Here is a 22,569-nt window from a genome sequence, read left to right on the forward strand (position 1 = left end):
AAACCCTGACACCGAAACGTGCTATATTTGAACTCGAACCACATACTTTCGCGCCGATAGAGCCATATGTGGTGCAGCAATATAGGCACGAAATGATCATTCTGTTGGAGCCCGCCGTCGGTACGACATAATCGAAATCGATCGATCCGACATTGTCAACTCAAGACTAGCAGGCTATAGATTACTGACACGCGGCCGGCAGAGGTGGTTAGCACGAACACGTTATACTAACTCAAGTAAAAGTAGGCCTAGACGAAACGCTACTTAATTTCGAGTAGTTACGATTTCCAAGTTATGTTGAAACTATTTGAAGTGGAAGTAGAGAATGTAAGGTCTGGAAGTAAACAAGATAAAAAAATAGATTTGATTGAAGGGTCGCATACATTTAGCAGTTAATCGGATTTGACTACTTTCGGATCAATGCAAAATTTCTGGAGTTAAGCACAAGTGGAAGTAGTCACAAAATCATAACCACCTGAGTATGTAGTTCAAGTAGACAAAACCAAATTGAGCATTGTTTAAAAAATTCTGCTATACAGGGCCCGTATCGTCCAACTGTCGTGGCATAATTCCATTCTAGCAGGGCCCGTATCGTCCAACTGTCGTGGCATAATTCCATTCTAAGTAATGTGAATATATCCAAATACTACTCTACTTGAGTATAAAATTTAATAATATATTAGTATTGAAATAAAGCTTAATATTTTGGGCTGACACAGTGGTAATCGTGCGCAACTAGTAGTTACTTCCTAAGAGCTCTGTATATCAACAGTCGCACCACCAATTATGACGTCACATACCTGAAACTTCTAATAATCTTGGCCAGCACTCTACTTGACAACATACAAATCAGAATACGTAGTCCGACTTCAACAACCGTTTTAAAGAAGTATTCTAACCACTCGTATGTAGTGAGTGTGGTCTTGAGTTGTTCCTCGGTTACGTTGGTATAATACCGACTCGCAGCACGGACCACTTCAGTTCTAGGAACCTGCAAGGCCAACCGAAAATTTGATCAGCCTCTGACAACGAAACCCTGCCGCGAAATATTATACTTTATGGATATAGGAAGATATCTACGATAAATATGGCTGGCTCCTGGCTACGTCAATGTTTCGAAGCTAATATTTTAGTTATCAACATCCACATTTCGCGGCCATGCTAATCAATCTTACCTGGGCAATTTATTTTTGATATATAGGCAGACAGACTGACATACAGACATTTATTGTTTCGTCAAACATACAATTTGACTGCAGGAGGCGATAAATTATGACCTAAGGCCTTGCTAGTTACATGTCACCTAATTTCGAAAATTACCTCGCGGGCCACTCAAAGCCGTCCATCCCTGGTCTACATTAAATTACTTCCGGGAAACCTTATTGGACAGATTTGAGGTTTAATCTGTGTCTGACGCAATCAGTAGCAAACTTTCGAACTCCTCGCGAGCCACGTCCTCCGAAAAGAACGAGACGGACGTATCATCAAGATCGTCGGCTCCGAGGAAGTAAGCAAAAGCTCTTTGGTAGAGAATGCCCGAGAATACTTTTCCTATTAGAGGGCATTCTAAGGGTTCGCCCAAAAATATATTCAAAGACATCGCATCCTTCATGCAGCTCAGCCATTGAGATGAGCTGTGCAGAGCTCGTTTGTCAAATGAGCTATGTGGCATTTCCTCAATCTCGGAAGGCAGATCTGTCTCATAATAGGTCGCACAAATGGTGAACGCAAGTGCTTTGATGGCTTCTTCAACGTGGCGTTCCTGATCTTCGCTGGATGTGCTCCAGTACCTGAATACTGCTGCCAACAACTTCATATTGTCATCAAAAGATTCGATCAAGCCCTTATTCGCTCCTCTCAGCAAGACATCAAAAATGTAGAATTGCCTTTCTTCCATTATGTCATTCATATCTGGTCGGTCCATGAGTACTTCGTCTTTCAAATCCAACTGTAGCGCCTCCATTTTGGCTCTATCAATTGTCACGGTTTCCATCTCTGCCAGATATTGATCGCCTTTACGATCCGTCACCAAGACTTGGTAAATATCAAGCCCTTGCTCTTCATTATAATATCTAACGAGATTTATCTCATACATAGCGTGTCTGATAGAGGAGGAAATTTTGTTACAAGAAAGTCGGTCTTGATCATCGGGGACTACCGGCATAAAATCTGCCAAAACAGGCGGGGTGCCGAGTGTGTGAAAACACGTTTTTCCTTTACTCAATCTGTGACCGCCTTGCTTCAACTCGTCGATATAGGCTGCGACATTCGGCAGAGTACGATACTTCTCGAGACAGGCTCTGACCTCGTCTTCAGGCAGATATCCAACATGTTGTCTCAAAAATCGAATCACGCTGTCATCGTTTATATAGTTCTTTCCCAGCCAAGTGAGTAATTGATGCAGCGGATACGGTAGTTCCTGCGACCTCCAATTCCCTCGCCGTTGCTGATTTCGAGAAGCTGGTGCACTCTGGAATTTAGTTATGTTGCATTTCGATGATCATGAAATAGCCACATTCAATGGTGCTACACGCAGTGATTCTCAAACTTTGCAGACAGCGACCCAAATCGGAGTTTTATAAAGATCTTACAACTAGAGCCCGACCGATACCGATATGACCCTTCACCGATATCGTCGGTATATATTCAGCCGGTGTTCAACATATATGTTATTTGAATCATTAAACGCGCAGTCCAGAAAGTCGCAGCATTAAAGCCATTGCTAGGCTCGAATATGAAATATAGGCCTACTAGGAAGGCTGCATCTGGACACTTGTAAGCTCGTAAGAAATATATCAATATTTATAATCTAGAAGGCGCAGATTATAGATTGCGTAGATATTCTTCCTTGACTCGCTAGTCGCTACTACCATGTCGTGACGTCACGAAAATAGCCGATATCTTACCTCTAATAGCCGATAAATATGTAATAACGACTCGATATTCAGTCGGGTTCTACACACGACCCACGCCCCATCACACATAAGCAAAAGGCACATGCTACTTTTTCGGGCATATGCTATTAAGTGTAGGCTCTACCTCTCTGAGTCTACAACAACAAAAATATCAGTTGTAGATAGCTACACACTATGTACAATTGCACAGGTCTACGAAACAAAATTCATGGCGTCGCAACCCCATTTTGAAAACCTTTGACATACAGCATTACAAAGAAAGCGAGCATTAAATGCTGATTTCTCGGAATGTAATTCGACATAAATTACGTGGAATTCTTAAGTTGATAAAGCCAGTAATTCGAAAAATGACTCGCGGAGGCGCGGAGTGGGACACACCTGCGTTATATGGTGTCAAATGTCTCGGTATTGTAATTATTTCACGTAAACAAACCTACCGTTAGAGCACGGATGACAGGACTGAAATCGACGTTTTTCAATCCATCTTGTATACTCAATATTGGTTCCAGAAAGGTTATCGCATTCGCGGGGAGACGAAATGCGCTCTCCAGTGTTTGACGGTAGAAGACCTTGCACGGGCATTTTCCAGTGGCCTGTGAGGAGTGTTTACACGTAAATTCGGAAGCTCTTTTCCTGGGTTCACTGCGTTTTCGCTTTTACTAAATTTCGCACGCGCTTGGATTTGATAGACAAGATAGCGTAATGGTTAAGCGTCCGGCTTCTTGATCGGTAGGTCGTGGGTTCGATCCCCGGCCGGGTCTGACCAAAGACCTTATTAGTAACACTGGTATCCATGGCTTCCCTGCTTGGCGCTCATGCATTACTGGGATAGCATGGAGGGGTGGTGCATGACTCAGAAAGCCGTAAAGGCTATATCTGCACTTCCTTGTCCAGCGGCATATGCACATCATGCACTCATGGTATGCATATGCGCAGATCGTGTGTATGTGTATCATGAGTCGGTGTCAGTGGCGGCTCGTCCTATAGGGCAACTGGGGCATTGCCCCACCTAAAATTCTGTTCAATAACAATTTAACCATTTATAGACGCACAGCGCTCAATATATATCGAGATCACAGCGAAACCCGCGTTCTTCTTGTGCTTTCGCTTGCAAATGCCCATACATAGCGAAGTCTCCGCGAAAATCGCATTCTCTTCTGTGTTTTCGCTTTGTGAATGCCTAGCCGGGGCTTGCCCCGGTAGCGCTCATAACAAGCTTTCACTATCTATTCTCTCAAAGCTGCGCACAATTAAGAAACGTTGCTTTACTCTCTCCTATTCGTAAAATGGCCGAGCAACCGGGGCAAATATGCTTGCTCGCCCCTAAGGTGTGATGTAACAATCGTATCTATATCTGAACTCGGATACCGTGATATGCGTTGAGTCGACCGTTGCTGGTACAGGTCGATTTTGATGGTGTTTCACACCATGATAATTCTTGAAACTTGGTATGTCATGTCGTGATGGTGGTATTTAACACTGTCCTAAGTTTCAGGGTTTCTACTCAAAGTTTAGGGTAGTAATTCCGTTTCCAAAGTCGAGTGTGTGCTGATCGGTCATGTATCGCAAACATATTTCACGCAAAGCCGGTATTGGTCTCCATTGATTTTAACGATGCTCCTTAGCTAGATCCGTCATGAACTTTTACATGGTATGTCTTGATTTTAGTATCGAACGCTGTGCCAAGTCTCAAGGTTGACACTCAATGATTAGGGCAGCAATTTCGTTATTAAGTTCGAGTATGGTAGAGATGTGCGCTGATCTGACACTTAGCCTACCTAACGCATTGCGGATTTCACGCAAAAGCCGGTGTATCTGTGTTCCATACTGAGATAGGTGATGAGATGATGATATCATGAAACAGTTTACTAACATCCTCGGTTTGCATTCAAATATTTAGTTTTATTTTATATTCTCCAATGTCAATTTCACCGTGGAATGGTGGCCTTCGGGCCATTTGCTCACAATTACAACCCCTGTCAAGCGCGATAGCTGTTTCGTTTTCGATGGCGGCTAACAGCTGATCGCTTGATCAGCCGATTCCTCAGTAAATATTACGCAAAATTCGGCGTTGATCTGTTCGTATTAATTTTGACAGTGTACCCAGTGGTGGCTTTTGGGGTGGGCGAGGTGGGCGGTCGCCCAGCCCCCCCCGGGTTGATTTACGCGCTTTCGAGGCCCCCCCCCTCCTCGGTTTACGCGCTTTTTTCCAACGATTTCTCCGGTTTACGCGCTTTTTACCAACAATTACTCTCGTTTATGCGATTTTTTCTAACTATTACCATTTTCTAAGTAACCTTGTAAATCCTTGTATCCATAAAGAATATGGTACAGTACCGTAAAAAGAGGTCGGGTCAATCATAATTCTCATTTTTTTCGTTACCGCTATAATTTTTCGAATAACCGCGAAAATCCATGCACCCATGTAGAATATGGTCCCGTAAACAGTTGACGATCATCAAATCTCTGCGCGCGTTAAAAGAGCTTACTTTTATTTTATGAGGGAAGGCCCTCCTACATTTATGCGATTTTTGGTCATCATTTTGCAAATACCTGAAATTACATGCAGGCCAACCCATGTTGAATATGGTACTGTAAACAGTTGTCGATCATTATATTTCTGCACGCGTTGTGCGTGCGAGCTTACTTCTATTTATGAGGGGGGCCCCTCCTGCATTTACATAATTTTGGTTATCATTTTGCGAATAACTGTGAAAATATATGTACCCATGTAGAATATGGCACCGTAAACAGTTGTTGATCACTAAATCGATCATTAAATCCTGCACGCGTTGTACGAGCTTACTTAGATTTCATGAGGTGGGGCCCTCCTACATTTACACAATTTTTGGTTATCATTTTGCGAATGACCGTGAAAATATATGTACACATGTAGAATATGGTACCGTAAACAGTTGTTGATCATTAAATCCTGCACGCGTTGTACGAGATTACTTCGATTTATGAGGGGGGGGCCTACATTTACGCAATTTTTGGTTATCATTTTGCGAATAACTGAAAATACATGCAGGCCTACCCGTGTAGAATATGGTACTGTAAACAGTTGTCGATAATTAAATTTCTGCACGCGTTATAAGAGCTTACTTATATTTTATGAGGGGGGCCCCTGCTACAATTATGCAATTTATAGTTACCATTTTTCGAATTACCGTGAAAATATATGTACCCATGTAAAATATGGTACCGTAAGCGGTTGTCGATCATCAAATTGGTGATTTGTGTGAGAGACGCGATAGCATCCGCTAACGAAAAATTTTGTCGTGAATGATTATCACTTCCATGATATTTTTGAATAATATTTAACACCTTTTTCTCAGTGCTTTAAAATTACAATAACATTGACAAGAAACTACTACAGTGTATACAGGAAGAATATATTTTCAATGACCTGTGCATCTCATTCATTTTCAGTAATGGGCCAACTTCATGACCATGACAGTAGCCCTAAAACAAATTAATGGTTTATTTCCGATTTGGCAGAAATTTGGATAAAGTGATTTTGAAATATATCCGAGTAGCCTACATCACAATTTCAAGTTTTTAAATTCAATATCCAGCTTTTCAAGTCATCGCATGATAAAAAACAAGCTTTTCCGGCTTATTCAACTGTAAAATTGGTAGAATTGTTGGTAGGTCTGTAGCCTACATGAGCTATCTTGTAGAAGCTGATATAACATATCATTCAAATTGCAATTTAGCTTTTTTGTGTACGGCATTCAAGTTTAAAATCCTTGCTAATAGAAATCATTGAAGTTGCGTTTATAGATATATGGGGGCCCCCCTGGTAGTTTCGCCCAGGGCCCCCCCAACCCTAGGGCCACCACTGAGTGTACCATACCGAAAACGGTCATGAGGCTATACTTCTCGATGATTTCATGTAACAGTGTACCTAGTTTTCGGCTTTCATCCACGTATTTATTCGGTAATATATTTTCCGAAGGCGATTTTGCAGCAGACATATAGACACTATAGACCGTAAGCCGTATGTGTCGTGTGACAGTCTCCAGCCTCAAGGCCAGAATCTCCCAAGCTGTACCGGGACCGAATTTCCGAGGCTGCTATCCGTAGTTCTTCAGAATGATGTTTTGGATTCAATATGACATTTCCGTGTCCAATCTATGAGATAACAATTGCGTATGTGTCCGAACTCGTTGACCTTTCCAGTTAGGCCAGGGTTGGGCAACATACGGCCCGCGGGCCGGATCCGGCCCGCGAAGGGATTTTGTCCGGCCCGCGGACAGTTTTTCGTCTTACATGATAATGTGGCCCGCCGGCAGCAGCGAGCGAGGGTGGAGCTTACGCGTAAGTTCGTCGAAGCGAGAAGACTTGCATTATCGGCATTTACGATGTACTGAACCCTAATGTCATTTGTGGTAATAATGGTGTTTGTCGATGTCAATGGTCATATACACCAGGCCGATATTTCTTATTTTTGATTCCGTAACGGCCGACTTGTAGCACGGCGCACACTTCTAGGCTTTTGTAAGACACCGATTATGCCAGGTGTCGCTAACTGAAAACGGGTCGCGGGCCAATTTCAAATTTCAAGGCCGCGGCCCGCATGAATTCAATATCGAGATAGACAGGCCGCACAGTTTAACAACCACGCTATCTCGTCACCTACTTAACCCTAATGCATTGATATCTTGGTAAATTTGGGGTACCGGGCTTATTGAATGCCTTGAAATCTTAATGAACGATTGCACCGTGTGTTGATTGATCAGAGAAAAGCAGACATGGTGGTACCTGTATGACAGGGGTGGCCAACCTGCGGCCGTAGAAGCAAATTCGTGCGGCCGTGGACACGTAATTCAATTAGTAGGTGTTGGCGGCCGTCGACGTATAATTTGAATTTACGAATTGACTCCCAATTTTTTTGAAAGATTTTAATTATTCTTGAAAGTTTCTTCGCGCAGCAGCGCGCGATTCAATGTGACTTTATTTTTCGATTTTAATATAGTTGCGCACTTTGCAATCAGAGCCCCACAGTACAGTTGCGAACAGATGCGCCACATATAGAAATACCAACTCGGAATCGTGTTCTCCTCACTATATCGACAATCCTGACGGGAGGTCAAGACATGCAAAGAACAGCATGCAACAAAGTGACTAATAATAATTGGCCTGCTCTGACCGACCCTCCACCAACTCTACCGGTGAATCTGATCACATGGGATGAGAAATAATATGTAGAACTACTAATTTTAATGACGAAATTCATGAATGAATCTGAAAAAATTTTCGCGCCTTGCGCGACTATGAACAGCCTACATCATTTAATAGATTAGTACGGAGTTCGCCGGAAATGGACATAGACACTTTAACATGAGTATTTGGCGTCCTGCTAGTTCAATACGACTATTCCCTGGAATGCGGCCGTAGGCTACATGAGTAGTCGAAATGCAGCCGTGACTGGCAAAAAGATTGGCCACCCCTGCTGTATGACAGTGCTGTTCTCAAATCCACACTATCTGCGTCATTATTGGCGAGAAATGGCTTTGAAGTTGCATTGCTGTCGTTAAAATACATTCATTAAATACGATTTATTCCTTGTATACGTGGATAAATGGGCGAATAATGTATCGATTCAGCAATCCGGCCCGCCAAGTACTTAATTTTCCTATATCCGGCCCGCCGACGTGGAGAAGTTGCCCGCCCCTGAGTTAGGCATACGCAATCTCTCGATTTATAGTCATTTCCATTTCTGCAGATAAGTAGTCAGGTCAAGTGCGAACATGAATCGTGTTGAATCTTTGCTCCGTACGCCGTTTGGCCAGCTGCCTTTAGAGCAAAAATTAGAGGTAAAGCGACTATGTCCGTATCAGCCTAGAAATTGCCCATTGATCCAATCGTACGCCGGAGGAAAGCGCACTCGTGCCTTTTCTTCAGCGCATTTCGATAAAAATGAATGGCTTACTTATGGCGAGGATAAAAACGCCTTGTTTTGCTTTTACTGTCTTTTATTCGACAGTGCCGGTACCGGAAGCAGTGGCTCTTGTTGGAACAAAATTGGTTATCGCGATCTGAAGCATTTGTCAGAGCGTCTGAAAACGCACCAAAAATCCCAAGTGCACATGGCTAGTGCAGTTAAATATAAATTGTTTGGCAGAGTAAATGTAATGTCGCAGCTCAATGAAAGTTATCGCGTATCAGTCTGCAAGCACAATGAGCTTGTAGATAAGAATAGGCATGTTCTCTCTCGGGTGATTGATGCCATTAAATTTATTGGAGTTCATGAATTGCCCCTTCGAGGCCACGATGAGAAGGAATGCTCTCTCAATAGGGGGGTATTTTTGGATCTAATTAAATACACGGCTTCCATTGATAGCATTTTGCGCGAACATCTCGACACCGCGACAGTAGCTAAGGGTACCTCAAAGACTATTCAAAATGATGTGCTTGATTCGATATATCACATCTATCTACAGCATTTGTTTACCGAGATTGTTGACGCTGAATTTCTATCTATTCAGTCTGACGAAACAACTGACATTACGTGTTTGTCACAACTAGTCGTGATTTTTCGGTTCACGAAATTTGGTATGCCAGTCGAACGATTCCACAGCTTTGTGGCTGTTGACGATCGCACTGCTGTCGGAATTTCTTACGTATTAAAAAAACATTACAGCCCTATTCAGTTGAGTCGAAACTTATTGCGCAAACCTACGACGGCGCAGCAGTCATGAGCGGATCGCGACATAGCGTACAAGTTTTAATGAAAGAAGTTTACCCGCATGCGCATTTTTTGCATTGCTACGCGCATCAGCTCAATCTTGTAGTGAAAAAAATGTGCTTAGGAATATCTTCTGTCAAGATATTCTTTGCAAATCTTTCAGGGTTCTCCTCCTTTTTCTCTGTTTCGCCAAAGCGATCTGATCTATTGCGCGACATATGCAAGCACCGGTTACCTAGATGCGTATCAACACGTCATATTGATAACAAGTCGCTTGCGGCCCTTGCCCCACCGCCCGATATTGTCACGAGCCGCCACTGGTCGGTGTTATATGCCGCAGAAACATCAAGGACAAAAATAAACTACGTCCTTTCCTTAGACTCCGCCATTTCAGTATTTGTTTGAACCAGGAATAAAACATGGCAGTCTTGACATATTCCTATTCTTATGGTAGGATAGTAGTGTTTCCATATTCTGAGATACGAAAAAAGGACACTTTTTACAAATCACAACCGAAGAAGTCACTAATACGGGGAATTTGGAAATTTTACTGCCAGAATCGCTGTGTTGACAGCAAAAGGTGTCAATTTTTTGAAAGACCCGCCTCACGTATTATGGACTGCTGTTCAGGACCGTAACTGCCACACCCCAAACCCCACAATTGGGGGGGGGACGAGTTCGAAGGGGGCCCATAATAATTTCGTGAATGAACATACTTACAGAGTTTTTTTTAAAATCAAGCAACTTTGTTCTCTTTTTTTTCGCGCTAGGCGCGACTTAGTCTTGTCAAGTATCTTGTTTATTGGGTACCCTTCCCCCGACACAGGCTTTATAGAAATGGGCATTATGGCGTCGGCCATTATCGCGCCACGACGGACCAAGACATATGAAGGTTTAGGACACGTAACATGCGACTCTGAGAAGTGTGCCAGAACTATCGGCAGCGAGAAAACCTTGACCGAAAAGGACTGTCCTCATGCTGACCAAAAACTTCGTTAGATATACAATGTAGGCTATATGCTATTCCCGATATTATGGACTGATTCAATCATGAATTATAGCGTTGTGGTATAATCCACAGCTGCAACACCAATGGGTTGTGGGCTCAAGTCCGACCGAGGTCGACTCATACCTAAGTGTTGGAGGTTTATCTAGGCTCCTCCTAGCCATCTCATCCGTGTAAGCGGTGTCTTCTAAAAGTGTAGAAGTGGGCCGAGCTACAAGTCGGCAACTACGGAATAAAATGAAGAAAATTGGACTGGTGTAAATGACCATAGTAGTCGACACACTCCACGAATACCTCATGACAAACAAACAAAACATCACCCAGCTCTACAGGTCAATCTGATCACGTGGGCAGAGAGAGGATAAACAATTTATAGCAACGTATATGCAATTCCCGATATAATCATGAATTATATAAAAATTTTCGCGCTTTATGCGACCTGGTCTGTTCACTGCTAATGAAAATAATAAATCTCGCTCACAAGTAGTGGTGAAAACGCACAACCGGATGAGGGGACTGGGTTTGGTGTACCACCCTATAGGGAGGGGGGCATGACCAACGTTTTGGGGGTGTGCCTGACGATGTGCTGTTTCGGCCCTGCTGCTGTTGACCTATTTTTAGTCAACCCTGCCGTCCAAATCCAAATTTCACATATGTTATGCCATTTTGTAGTTCTTTATGTACGATCGCCTGGCTCTCACAGCTATATAGGAGGACAAATTGCGAAAAAGGAGGACATTGCGCGTGACATAATACACTTGAAAAAAGTAACCAACCAATTTTCATGCTTTTCATTTATTTCTCATCTATTTTGATATGGGGCCCTGGCGCTGAAGTTAAGGACCACTGATATAAATTGACCCATTTCAGAGTTTACCTGGCTACCGTATTGTTACTTACGTTTTCCCAATCCAAATCTGTAATTGGTAGGAATCCTTTAGCTAAATCATACACGCAAAAATCGGTGTCCATCGCAAGTACGTAGCCATCCAGATCGTTGGCTATGGCGGCAACAACAGAATCTCCGTCACCAGGAACGACAATATAAGGAACACTCAATTCACGGAGAGTTTGCTTGAAAACATCCTCTAAAATAACGTTTTAAAGGCATATCAATTCCGAACAAGTTAACAGCTGTGTGGCTTGCATTGACTCGCGGAGACAAATGTGACGACGTTAAAGAAATTGACAATTAGACATAGTTTCAGAGATTCCGTGTAAGTAGTAAGCCATACTCAAAGATTTTATGCAATGCAGTGTCCAAATACACTAATACAATGGGTCTCAACCGGGGGTCCGCGAAGCATTTTCAGGGGGTGCAGGAAACCTCTAATTTGTAAAGTGGTTGATAGCCTAATATTTATTTATTTTTATTAGGAAAATCATGAGACAGTTTCGCTTCATAATTGCTAAAACTTTAGAACTCCATCAATAAAATGGTCGTCTGAGATGAAATATCCGACTGCGCAAACTCATTTTAATTGTCAAATTACCAATAGCCTGACGATGCAATCATATTGCTGTTTTGAGAGATGTTTTGTTGTGGTTTATGGAAAAATGCAATGTTGGAGATAGAATTCTGGATTTGGAGTTGTCAGTATCAGCAAATTAGTAAACAGTCGTTTGATATAGAAATTCCTATTTTTTCCCTAATCTGTGCCAATGAAGGAATTGAAACCTCGCCACGAAATCCATTTTCTCATGTGATATAAGCACTAAATATATTCAAGATGAGATGCTAGATAGAAATGACTAGGCTGGACGTGATATGCTCATTAAAAACACACACCAACAGCTGTCGTCGGAAGCGATAGGTGTTAATATTACATTCGCCAGCAATATATCTTTGTGTGGAAATGGATTTTCGGCACTCGTTCATATTCAATCGAAGACGCGGATTTCGAAGACAATAAATACAGCTGCAAAATTCATTTCGAAATAATATAAGTCTACCATATTCCTACATATAGTGTGATGTTATTTTCAAGAAAAACAATTTTGTGGCTGTTTGACACCAGCCTATAATCAAGACTTGCACGAGACAGATGACGGCTGCACGATAATTTAGATAATTTAGAACGAAAACTGGAGGGGGTCCGCGGAGGCCCGTGGCGGTTCAAAAGAGGCCCGCGAAGAAAAAAAGGTTGTGAACCACTGTTCTAGGTTTCCTACATTTGCTTAATGATTACTACTCTTGAAAGCGGTTTTGTAATTCCAAGCAAATTTATAAATGCAAATATTATTTATTGCTTAATAATATTTATCCGGTGGAAGGTGACATTCAGAAGGATTTACGATCGTCTCAAGCGCTGATCAGCGTAGCCTCGTATTACGATCGAGGAATTGGAATTTAGACTTGACTACACTTAACTATATAATTATACGGCGATTGGGTTATATTAGACATACTTCCCGCTACAGGCTGCGCTCTGGCACCCCAATTGTACGTGGCATCGCCGCTGTCAACCACATTCTTAATGCCAATAACTTTCGAGGTTCTTGTTTCCAGATATCGAGATATATTATCTTCCGCCTTGAACCTGTAATATAGTACAGGAATAGTTATTTGTAAAATCAAAATCCGGTCAGTTTCAGAGTAAGCGTACGTCGTTTCATTGGGCGGGGCACAATGGGACAAGCTGTAGGGGATAATTGGACAGTATTAAAAATTTTAACACCGCATCAGTTACCAAGAAACTGAGAATTGTTGAAGAAAAATATGGAACAGCAGGTCTCCAAGACCGAAGTTTGAGTTAACATTCCGAAGTTTGGAACCGCAATGAAGCTTGCATGAAGATCGCTGACGGCTCATCGATCCACATTGATTTTAAGGGGCGATAAATTAACCATAATTTCCTCCATTTATCGCGCAATTTTTCAAGAGAGGTTATTTTATGCCAGGGGCGGGCAACATACGTGTGTAGCACACGATTTCTCGGGGATTCTAAATGGGGTGCTTCATTTGACTCTACTGTGGGGCTCAGATGGCAAAGTGCGCAACTATATTAAATTCGAAAAAATTAAGTCACAATGAATCGAACAAATTATGTCACATCTTTCAAAAATTAGGGAGTCACGAATTGAATTGGCATGTCGAAGGCCACCAAATCATACTAAATAAATTACTTGTCGAAGACCGCACAAATTTCGTTCTACGGTCGCAGGTTGGCCAACTCTGGTGAGAATCCATACGGTGATATGGACACTGCACTCTACTTGGCAAACAGGGATATATAGAACTCCGGGATGGCTGACTTCATTTTGGCCTTTACCTAAGTAGGTCCAGAAAGTTACCTGCAATATGCCTCGAAATATCCACTTTTCTGCAAGCTAGCGATACAGCTGTTTGTAGAATAGTGATCCTCAACCTTTTGCAGAATAGTTAGTGAGTAAGCTAGACATTCCTCCCATATCACAACCTTACTGCTGTATAGCCAACCTAGTAAAGTATGACACTGCTGTATAGCCAACCAAGTAAACTATGACAACTCTGAATTTCTGTAAATCATGAATGTGTTTAATTTCTACACATCATATAATCTGCATCAGGCCATAAATAACAGAGTGAATAACGAATACATGTAATATCAGCGTCTTCTACCTATTTACAAGCCATTGTCGGAAACCTTGCAGCTGGGAAGGGGGGGGTAATAGGATTGATTAAATCAACCGTTTCAATTCGCGTTAATCGACAATTACCATGGAGTATAGGGTTGCATTCAAAACAAACATGTTTAAAACCAGGCCCTTGTATTAAACATACTTTTTTTCAAGCCATGACGTCAAGAATATTCAATAGTGACGTCATATTGGATTGACATTGACAATTGAAAATATAGTGTAAATATAGCTCCTTTGATGAAATATCTGTGCTATTGCTGTTGAACCGACTATTTTGAGGGTTCCAGCCATCCTATATCGATATTAGTCGGCTATATCGGGTGGTAATCGTCCGTAGGCTCATACAACACGTATTTTGGAAAGTATTTACACAATTATGGCATAATTTTACAACTTGAAAATAATTTTTTTCAAAGGCCTTTGTTTAAAACACTGCATGTTTTAAACATAGTGTTTCAAATACCGTTTGTTTTAAATGCACCCCTACCATGGAGCATTTACAATAACGAAAAGATAGCACGGCCTGTAAGGACTCGAAATTGTAATAGCAGCATTGTCATCTTCTATGTCACTCAATGAAAGCTGATCAAGAAATCAACACACCATTGATACTTCTCTTCAGGTTCAAATGCAGCCTCGGGGAAGGGGGGGGGTAGAAGTTTGGTACATATCATTATCACTTTGAGAAGCATTCGGTAGACCCAGTTGTTGAATTCAGCTGACATTCTGTTCACCGAGAAATAGCTTCATGACCGCAGAGAAGAAATTACCACCATGGCTTAACTGTACATCACGAATGGACCTCCTGAAGCATTTCATGCCAGTTATCAGTTAAGAAATATTCAGTATCATTGTCTTGCAGATTTTCCGATAGAGCGATAGATGATTCCATGTCAAAAAATCATCTGGGTGAGGAGGCACGAGATCCAAATATTCAGATCGTGGCCATCTTTGCCAAGATTTCAATGGAATGTGCCCAGTATAATATATCAGGATATCCACTGTTGACGTGATGCAAATGCTGGAACATCGCGTTTGTTTTTCTGGAATCTGCAACAAAAATGAACAAATGATGTATTTAGAGACACAAATTAACCTTAAGAATATATATAGATGTATGCAGAGTTGGTCAGTAGTGAAGAACTTCCACTTCATTGCAGTACTCCAGTAGGTGTTGCCTATTTCGAAGATACATCTTGTAATTTTGAAGCAGCCATCTCCAAACTCAAGTACCTTATTGCAGGCATTTCACTTTCTACAGCTACTTGAGGAAGTTTCAATACCAGTACGCCCGGGAAGACGACTGTTACTTGAGTAGCAATGCAGACTACTTTAACCACATCAGGATTAATGTAAATCGCTCATTAATAACGTATCACTAGAATCAGCCAAACTTACCTTGGGCCGACAGAGGAGAGGTCCATGCGTTATTGCGACGATTTGACTAAACCTTGCAAATTGAAAGCAATCTTCAGAGTTTTCTCTTCCTCCATCGTACAGGCCTATATCCTATAGGCTATAAGTGTTTATATGGTAAAGACAGGCCGTATCTCAGGTTCGTATCGTATCCTGACGATTGTGTTGGCTTATCCATTCAAGGGAGTGGGCATCTTCATGGCTTCAGTAAGAGCAAATGGTCAACAAATGTTGTGGCCATATACTGGGAGTCAGCCATTGTCAGTTCACAACAGTGCACTTCTGTTGAAGTATAATTCCAGTACTGTAGCATTGAGGTGCCGTTCATTAACAAACATATGCCTGCCTTGTTTTACCAGACATGTAACTGATGAATAGTATCTGTAACAAGAGATTGGATTCAACAGTTGTTATGGACACTTACAACATCAACGACCTTGACGTGTTGTGTTTGTATTAGATTCAAATGTTTGGTTATCCTTAATTGAAATGCCTCTTGAATCTTGCACACCGGTGGTGTACTCAGTGGCTCCAATTCTTACTAGGAATAATCCAGCAATGATCTGGAATACCGGTAAGCCTGCAATACCAGCACTACCTGCATATTCACATATTAATCTATAGTACAAGATCTTAACTGACGAAGTCCCTCCTAACGGTCGCCTTCATAGTTCACACGGCACAGTGTAAATGCACACTTGTACTTGTACAATGTACAGCCTTGGATGGTGACATACATTCGCATAACATACCGGTAAATGAAAAACATACCACAAGGCGTAATCAAAATCATACTGCGGATATCAATGTTAACGTTGGAAATTATTCTACATTTTGTTATCTTCTCACGATTATCAGCGCAGCAAAACATGTTACATAAGATACTACAGAAGCAGAGATATTCCGAAGGCGAGTAAATGACCGTACCGCCGTACCGGTATACCGGTAAATTGCTGCTGAAGGAATAGGGCTAATACCGCAAAGTTTCAGACTACCTGAACATCTCATAACCTAGTTAACCTCTAGCTTTATATAATAACATAAACATGGATATTATACGCCTCTACCGCTCTCGAAAACTTAAAATTACACACAGATGAAGCGGCTGACCGTAACGTGCATCAAAACTGAATGCGCGAACCTGGACCCACTTAGGTAATACCACGATGACGCAATTGACGCAGTCAGCCATCCCGGAGTTCTATATATCCCTGTTGGCAAATGTAAAATGTCAGTAGCTGCACTTTGGAAACTGTTGAGGCAGCCAATATGCAGGGCTGTAATGACTCGAGTCATTTTCTGTGTATTGACTGGACTTGTACTCGAGTCATTGCGCATGACTCGGACCAAGTCATATGACTCGAGACGGCGTCCATACCATGACAGACGTTACGTTGGAATTCGAAGAATAGTAAAGTTTTCCCACTATTAATATTTCGTTTATCAGTACTGGTACTTGAAAATGCTACTAGAAACTGTTAAAAGTGAGGAAAATTAGTATACTATGAATGCGAAGCATTCGATATCACCTAGCAGAGTTGTAAAAAGTAGGCTTCACAAGACATTAAATCGGAACTGAACAGTCACCACGATGACTTGGACTCGAGTCAAAACACTATGACTTGGACTCGACACTCTACTCCGTGACTTGGACTAGGACTTGACTCGGTGGTGAATTGAAAATGACTCGACTTGATTCGAGTCAAAACTATAAAAGTGAAATTGACTTGTGACTTGGAACCTTGTGAATCGGTTACAACCACGCCTATATGGTATATGTATTTGGCAAACGGCATCATAATCAATTAAGTCCGGAATACATTAGGCATCGTAGAGCAATATATTTAACTGAATCCAATAACGACTGAACAGATTTCGCGTTTAAAATATGAATTCTTTCTCATCCAAAATGACGTAGCAGCGGACGTTACAACGATCGACCAATGCATCGAAAAATTTGTTAATGACTCTTCGCAGATCTGAATACTCGCCTCCGCATCTGTAACATAACTGCCATGATAAAATTAATCATAGTCATCCCTGTGATCCGTTTTCAAAAATTACATTCGCGATATAAGTACCAAATTAGGTCTATAGCAGGGGTGGCCAGCCTGCGGCCGTATAAAGAAAGTTGTGTGGCCGTCGACACGTAAAGGACTTCCGAATTTTTTGAGAGATTAAAATTATTCATGAAATTTTCTTCGCGCTGCGCGCGATTCAATGCGCCTTCATTTTTCGATTTTAATTTGGTAGTGTCCACTCTGAGTCCCACAGTACAGATGTGATCAACAGAGGAAAATGATGCACCACATATAGAAACACCAACTTGGAATCGTGTGCACCTCACGAAATAAATTTGCTTCTGTTACGTTTGGGCGATTGCAGTGTCTTTCCACTACACCGACAATCCTGAGAAATAGCAGCATGCAACAAAGTGACTATGAATAACAATTGGCCCACCCGAAGATCCATCATCATTCAAAACTTCCCTCAAATTTTGGACCCCCCATTAAGTATAAGGGTAAATCTGGGCTGAGAAAGGATAAATGCTTGATAGTAATATCATAGCCTTTATAAAGGCTACGGTAATATATGAAACTACTATAAATATTAATGAAGATTCCCAGATGACTACGACCGTAACGAATCCCAGCAACTATAATCATTACATGACCCCCGCGATTTCGGTGGTTATAGTAAGCCGATATGATTAAATCCATCAGTACCGAGTTCACCGGAAATTGACATGGACAGTTTTACATGGGTATTTGGGGTCTAGTTATAGTTCACTACGACTATGCCTTGAAATCAGAGATGAGCATGGATTAGGATTAGGTTTTGAAAAAACAGGATTTGTGAAATTTTGTCGGATTTGGATTGGATTTGGATTAGAAATTTTTTTCAGAACGGATTAGGATTTGGATTGGATTTACCTATTTTCTGGGAGATTGAAATGTCGTGTGGCGAATGGCGACAAACTTTATTCAGATCAGTACTTATGGTTACTATGTTATCTTGAATCAAGTGAATCGTTGGTTGTGAAAGAAAATTTTCGAATCCCTCCACTGCATAAATTAGTTTTTTTCTGAATTTCCAGTTGGAATCGGATTAGGATTGGACATGGACTTGAATATGAAAAAGTTATGGATTAGGATTTGGATTTGGAGGTTCGGATTTGGATTGGATTAGGACATAGAAATTTCAAATCCGCTCATCTCTGCTTGAAATACGCCCGTAGGCTACATGAGTAATTAAAATGCGGCCGTGAATATCGAAATGGTTGACCACCCCTGGTCTATAGGGTAGAGTAACCTAATGACATGGGTGCGAAAGCATTTCATAGTGACCCAAACTGAAGGACCATTTGGTTTTCGGTACTGATCGGGATAATGCCCGAAACACGAGAAAAGTTTGAGAAGTAAAATAATAAAACAACCTCACGGATCAAATTGCAGAGATCACTCGATATAGATATCGAAGTTACCTTCCATTGTCTTTCACGCAGTCGAAATATAAATAATAAAACAGTTCGGAACCATCGATGATCAACGTTGAGTCACATAGTTCCAAATCATGTAGTAGCTTGACTTTATAACGATGAATAAGACCATTTAGAGATCGTATGCCCATTTTATTGAGTGATAGTCCGAGGTGCTGAAAATAACTTGATCTTTAATTGACATTATTCATAGCTTACTCCGGTAAGGTAGTATGCAAGAAATTTTGGGGGCGTATTAACGTTGCCCTTCTATACTCCACAACTATATAGCTACTAGGGATGGTGTGAACGCGAGGTTCACGTTCGTGTTCTGTGTGTGAACCTCAGATATTTAGAGGTTCACGTTCACAAACGAACCTTGGTAGGTTCTGCACTGTGAACCTTTTTCATATATTACGATTTTTGACGTCATTATGAGATCTTTTGTTGAAATTATTTGCATTTCAACTTCGGACCACTAGATGCATGGCGCTGGCAGCATAAAATAATCGACACTAGACGAGCATGCACCTTGACAATCTCACAAATTCTACTTGCTTTGTTACAAAAGTTTGCACGAAATATTCAGCTTTCCGTTTATGAATATTTAGTAACTCTCTGCTGTGAGCTTGACCCGCAATCACACAACATCAAAAACGAAACACACTACACTACTTGTTGGTGGTCAGCGAATGATGCGTATTCAACCAATCAATAAAATTGATATAAAGAATACATCGTTGTCAAACGTAAAATATCAAACATACTTACTGGATCCAACTTGATTTGATATGTTTACTGTATCATAAAAACTAAATCAGTGCGATTTGGTTTTTGGCTACTGTATAACTTGTTTATGGGGTAGTAGCGGTAGGAAGTATAGAAACCCGTTTCACACTCTGCTCAATATCAATGTAGCAATAGTCAGACGCCGAATACATTGTCCAGCCTGGTCTAACTGGTCTGTTGAAGCGTAAGCTTATATTCCCTTGCAAGTCCTCGTCGAAATTGTTTGCAAAGCGACGGATGATATTGACTTTATGGGATTAGTATTCCATTTGATTGCCCAAGTTGATACATTTGGCGACGTTCATAGCGTCAATATGTAGGCTACTTCAGCATTGTGGCATAATGTGGCCGAATCGTCGCTAGGAATCGTGTAGGCTACCGTACATTAATGTAGGGCCAGGCTGTCACTTCACCGAAATGTAGGGTTGGAATTAGCAATATGACGTCACGTGACGTCATGGGGTTCACGTTCGCGTTCACACAGAACCTTTCAAAAAGGTTCGCGTTCACACGAACCTGAACCTTTCAGAGGTTCACACCATCCCTAATAGCTACAGATATTGTTGCGCCACTCGCGCCGGCGACACAAGTAGCATACAGGATAGCTGCGTATATACATTTGCATTTGTGCAGTATGCACAGCACATATTTCACAGACCTACTCGGCATCATGGTAAACTTTGCGATTTACCTGCCATACACTATTGGTCTGTAGAGCAATCTATCACGTAGCCTACACATAAAAGTGTATCTCTGTACAGTGTACACATAGACGAATGCACATCCTGAACATATTTCCTATTTACCTTACGCCCAACATAGGCTATCTGATAATATTGATTCCATCAAATGTTTAGCTAGTCGAGCAACACACATTCTTTTCTTTACTCTGTTGACTATCCGACCAGTGAGTAGCGAAAATCATATAATATGTATAGGGTGGATTTTACACCCGAGACAACAAAACTATAACGGACGTTATTGTAGTAATCTAGTTTAGCACAGTTCCAAAACCACTCAGCTATTCATGTCACAGTTGAGTGATATTGCTTGAGTCTACTGTACTCTACTTGCTATACTGCACTGAAGGAAGACTCAATCGAGACGCCGTCTGAAACGATTGCTCGCAATTAGGGAAGTCCCCATATTTGACACTCGCATATACCAAAGAATTCCACGCTTCCTGTCTTAGAATCGGTAATGAATAGGGCAAGTTTTTGCAAATTTTGCAACTTTTTTTACAGCTTCCGGCCGCTCCCTAAAAACTCGTGAGATGTGTAGAATGCTGTTTTAAGCTGTTTGAAGGAATCTTAAAGTGCAACTTTTCGTAACTTTTGTCCAATTTTTTCATGCAACTCTTTGCAACATTTTGCAACTTTTTCGATTTTTCATGAAAATATTTTCGGTTTTGGTGAAATATACGGCCAAATTCGACTGAAACACCGTAAATCAGCACCCAAGTACGGGTATTTCGGGAGCTGAGCCGGTAAATTGACCTTTTTTTTTAGTCAACCGAGCAAAATGTGGTCTTTTAGTGCAACTTTTGCAACTTTTGTCAAAAATAAATAAATAAATGCAACTTTCCGCGGATTTAACTGCAACAAAAACTTGCCCTAGTAATGAACAATGATAATGAACATGAATAATGAACATTGACGTGCGGTGAGGCTAATGCCTGGTGATGGTGAGGCATTGTATGGATGGATGGATAGAAAATACATAACAGCTACAATAGTAAGGGAGTGTATTTGCTCCACATTACGTATTGGCCGTCGCTACTATACAATTCACACAACACTGTAGGTTTCCGAAATCGATAGCGCGTTTCACTGTACTGCGATTGTCCGAATAGTGGGGGAGGCAGATTCGATTGTGCCTCACCTGGCTATTGTTTCTCTGCGCTGTCATTGTAGGTCATAAAGTCGAATTTCACATTGCTTAGCGATTTTATATTCCGGTGCTCTAAGATTGTTAATATTCTGATTTTCTGAATTGGTGCGATAATAGAATTTGATTGATACCAGTTATTACGAATTCTGAGCTGTTGCGTTGTCGCAGGTGAGGCACGACGCGCCCGTGCGTCACTTGTGCCTCACCTGTCCTTTCGCGGTGTATTTTTGATCAATAAATATAAAAATTGGTTACTATGGATGAAAAATATTCAAATTTAGTTATTCGTATCAATAACACTGGTCAACACATATTTTTAGGCAGACAAAGCAAGAGTGGTTTTGGGGGTACTGAAGGACACTGATTCCGAATATGACCTTAGTTTTTTCAAATTGGCTCTTGTTGCGGAGATAACCCATGGGGCTATGTTGACCAAAATATCACATTTTCGGGGTAATGACTAGATATAAAATTGGCTTAGTCGTACTATAAAGTTTAGAAATTCAATCTACTTGTTATTTTTACACACAGAAGACTATTTTCTATCAAAATACAGCAACAGCACTATATTTAGGGCTAATAGATTTATCATAGTTACAGACTTTCACGGATACCATGTACATAAATTTACTCCAGTCATGTACATAAGCATTTGCCTAGATACTCAAATAACGTGGCATTAATTCAATCAGTTTTACACCAACCACCTATTGTAAATTTGAAATAATCAGTTGGAATACAATGTTATTGATATATTTTA

At 41.2% G+C, this 22,569-nt stretch overlaps 1 protein-coding gene across 2 annotated transcripts; it reads right to left on the reverse strand.

The window, feature by feature from the left end:
- Positions 1-1,169: 1,169 nt before the first annotated feature.
- On the reverse strand, positions 1,170-22,053 carry LOC145437260 (single-strand DNA endonuclease ASTE1-like). Of its 2 annotated transcripts, XM_080314454.1 has the most exons (7): positions 20,726-22,053; positions 19,137-19,306; positions 17,552-17,651; positions 13,025-13,154; positions 11,516-11,703; positions 3,353-3,508; positions 1,170-2,470 (listed from the first exon to the last, which is right to left on the reverse strand). In XM_080314454.1, the coding sequence occupies exons 2-7, from the start codon at positions 19,280-19,282 to the stop codon at positions 1,400-1,402; spliced, it is 1,791 nt and encodes a 596-aa protein (XP_080170580.1). In that variant the 5' UTR covers positions 19,283-19,306; positions 20,726-22,053; the 3' UTR covers positions 1,170-1,399. The 2 variants fall into 2 exon arrangements, with proteins under 2 accessions (XP_080170580.1, XP_080170581.1); XM_080314455.1 differs by lacking the exon at positions 20,726-22,053 and having other exon boundaries at positions 11,516-11,616; positions 19,137-19,404.
- Between the last annotated feature and the right edge of the window lie 516 nt (positions 22,054-22,569).

Source organism: Botryllus schlosseri, chromosome 4 (genome assembly GCF_051294905.1).
Source record: "Botryllus schlosseri isolate E-star chromosome 4, Bs_hap1, whole genome shotgun sequence".
NCBI classification, from domain to species: Eukaryota; Metazoa; Chordata; class Ascidiacea; order Stolidobranchia; family Styelidae; genus Botryllus; species Botryllus schlosseri.

Excerpts from the sequence above, each read along its gene's own strand:
- LOC145437260 (XM_080314454.1), bottom strand. The coding sequence starts at position 19,282 with ATGGGCATACGATCTCTAAATGGTCTTATTCATCGTTATAAAGTCAAG. Across the intron at positions 17,652-19,136 it reads TGCGTGAAAGACAATGGAAG|ATGCGGAGGCGAGTATTCAG; the intron begins GTAACTTCGATA and ends GTTATGTTACAG. Across the intron at positions 11,704-13,024 it reads AGCGCAGCCTGTAGCGGGAA|AGGATGTTTTCAAGCAAACT; the intron begins GTATGTCTAATA and ends ACGTTATTTTAG.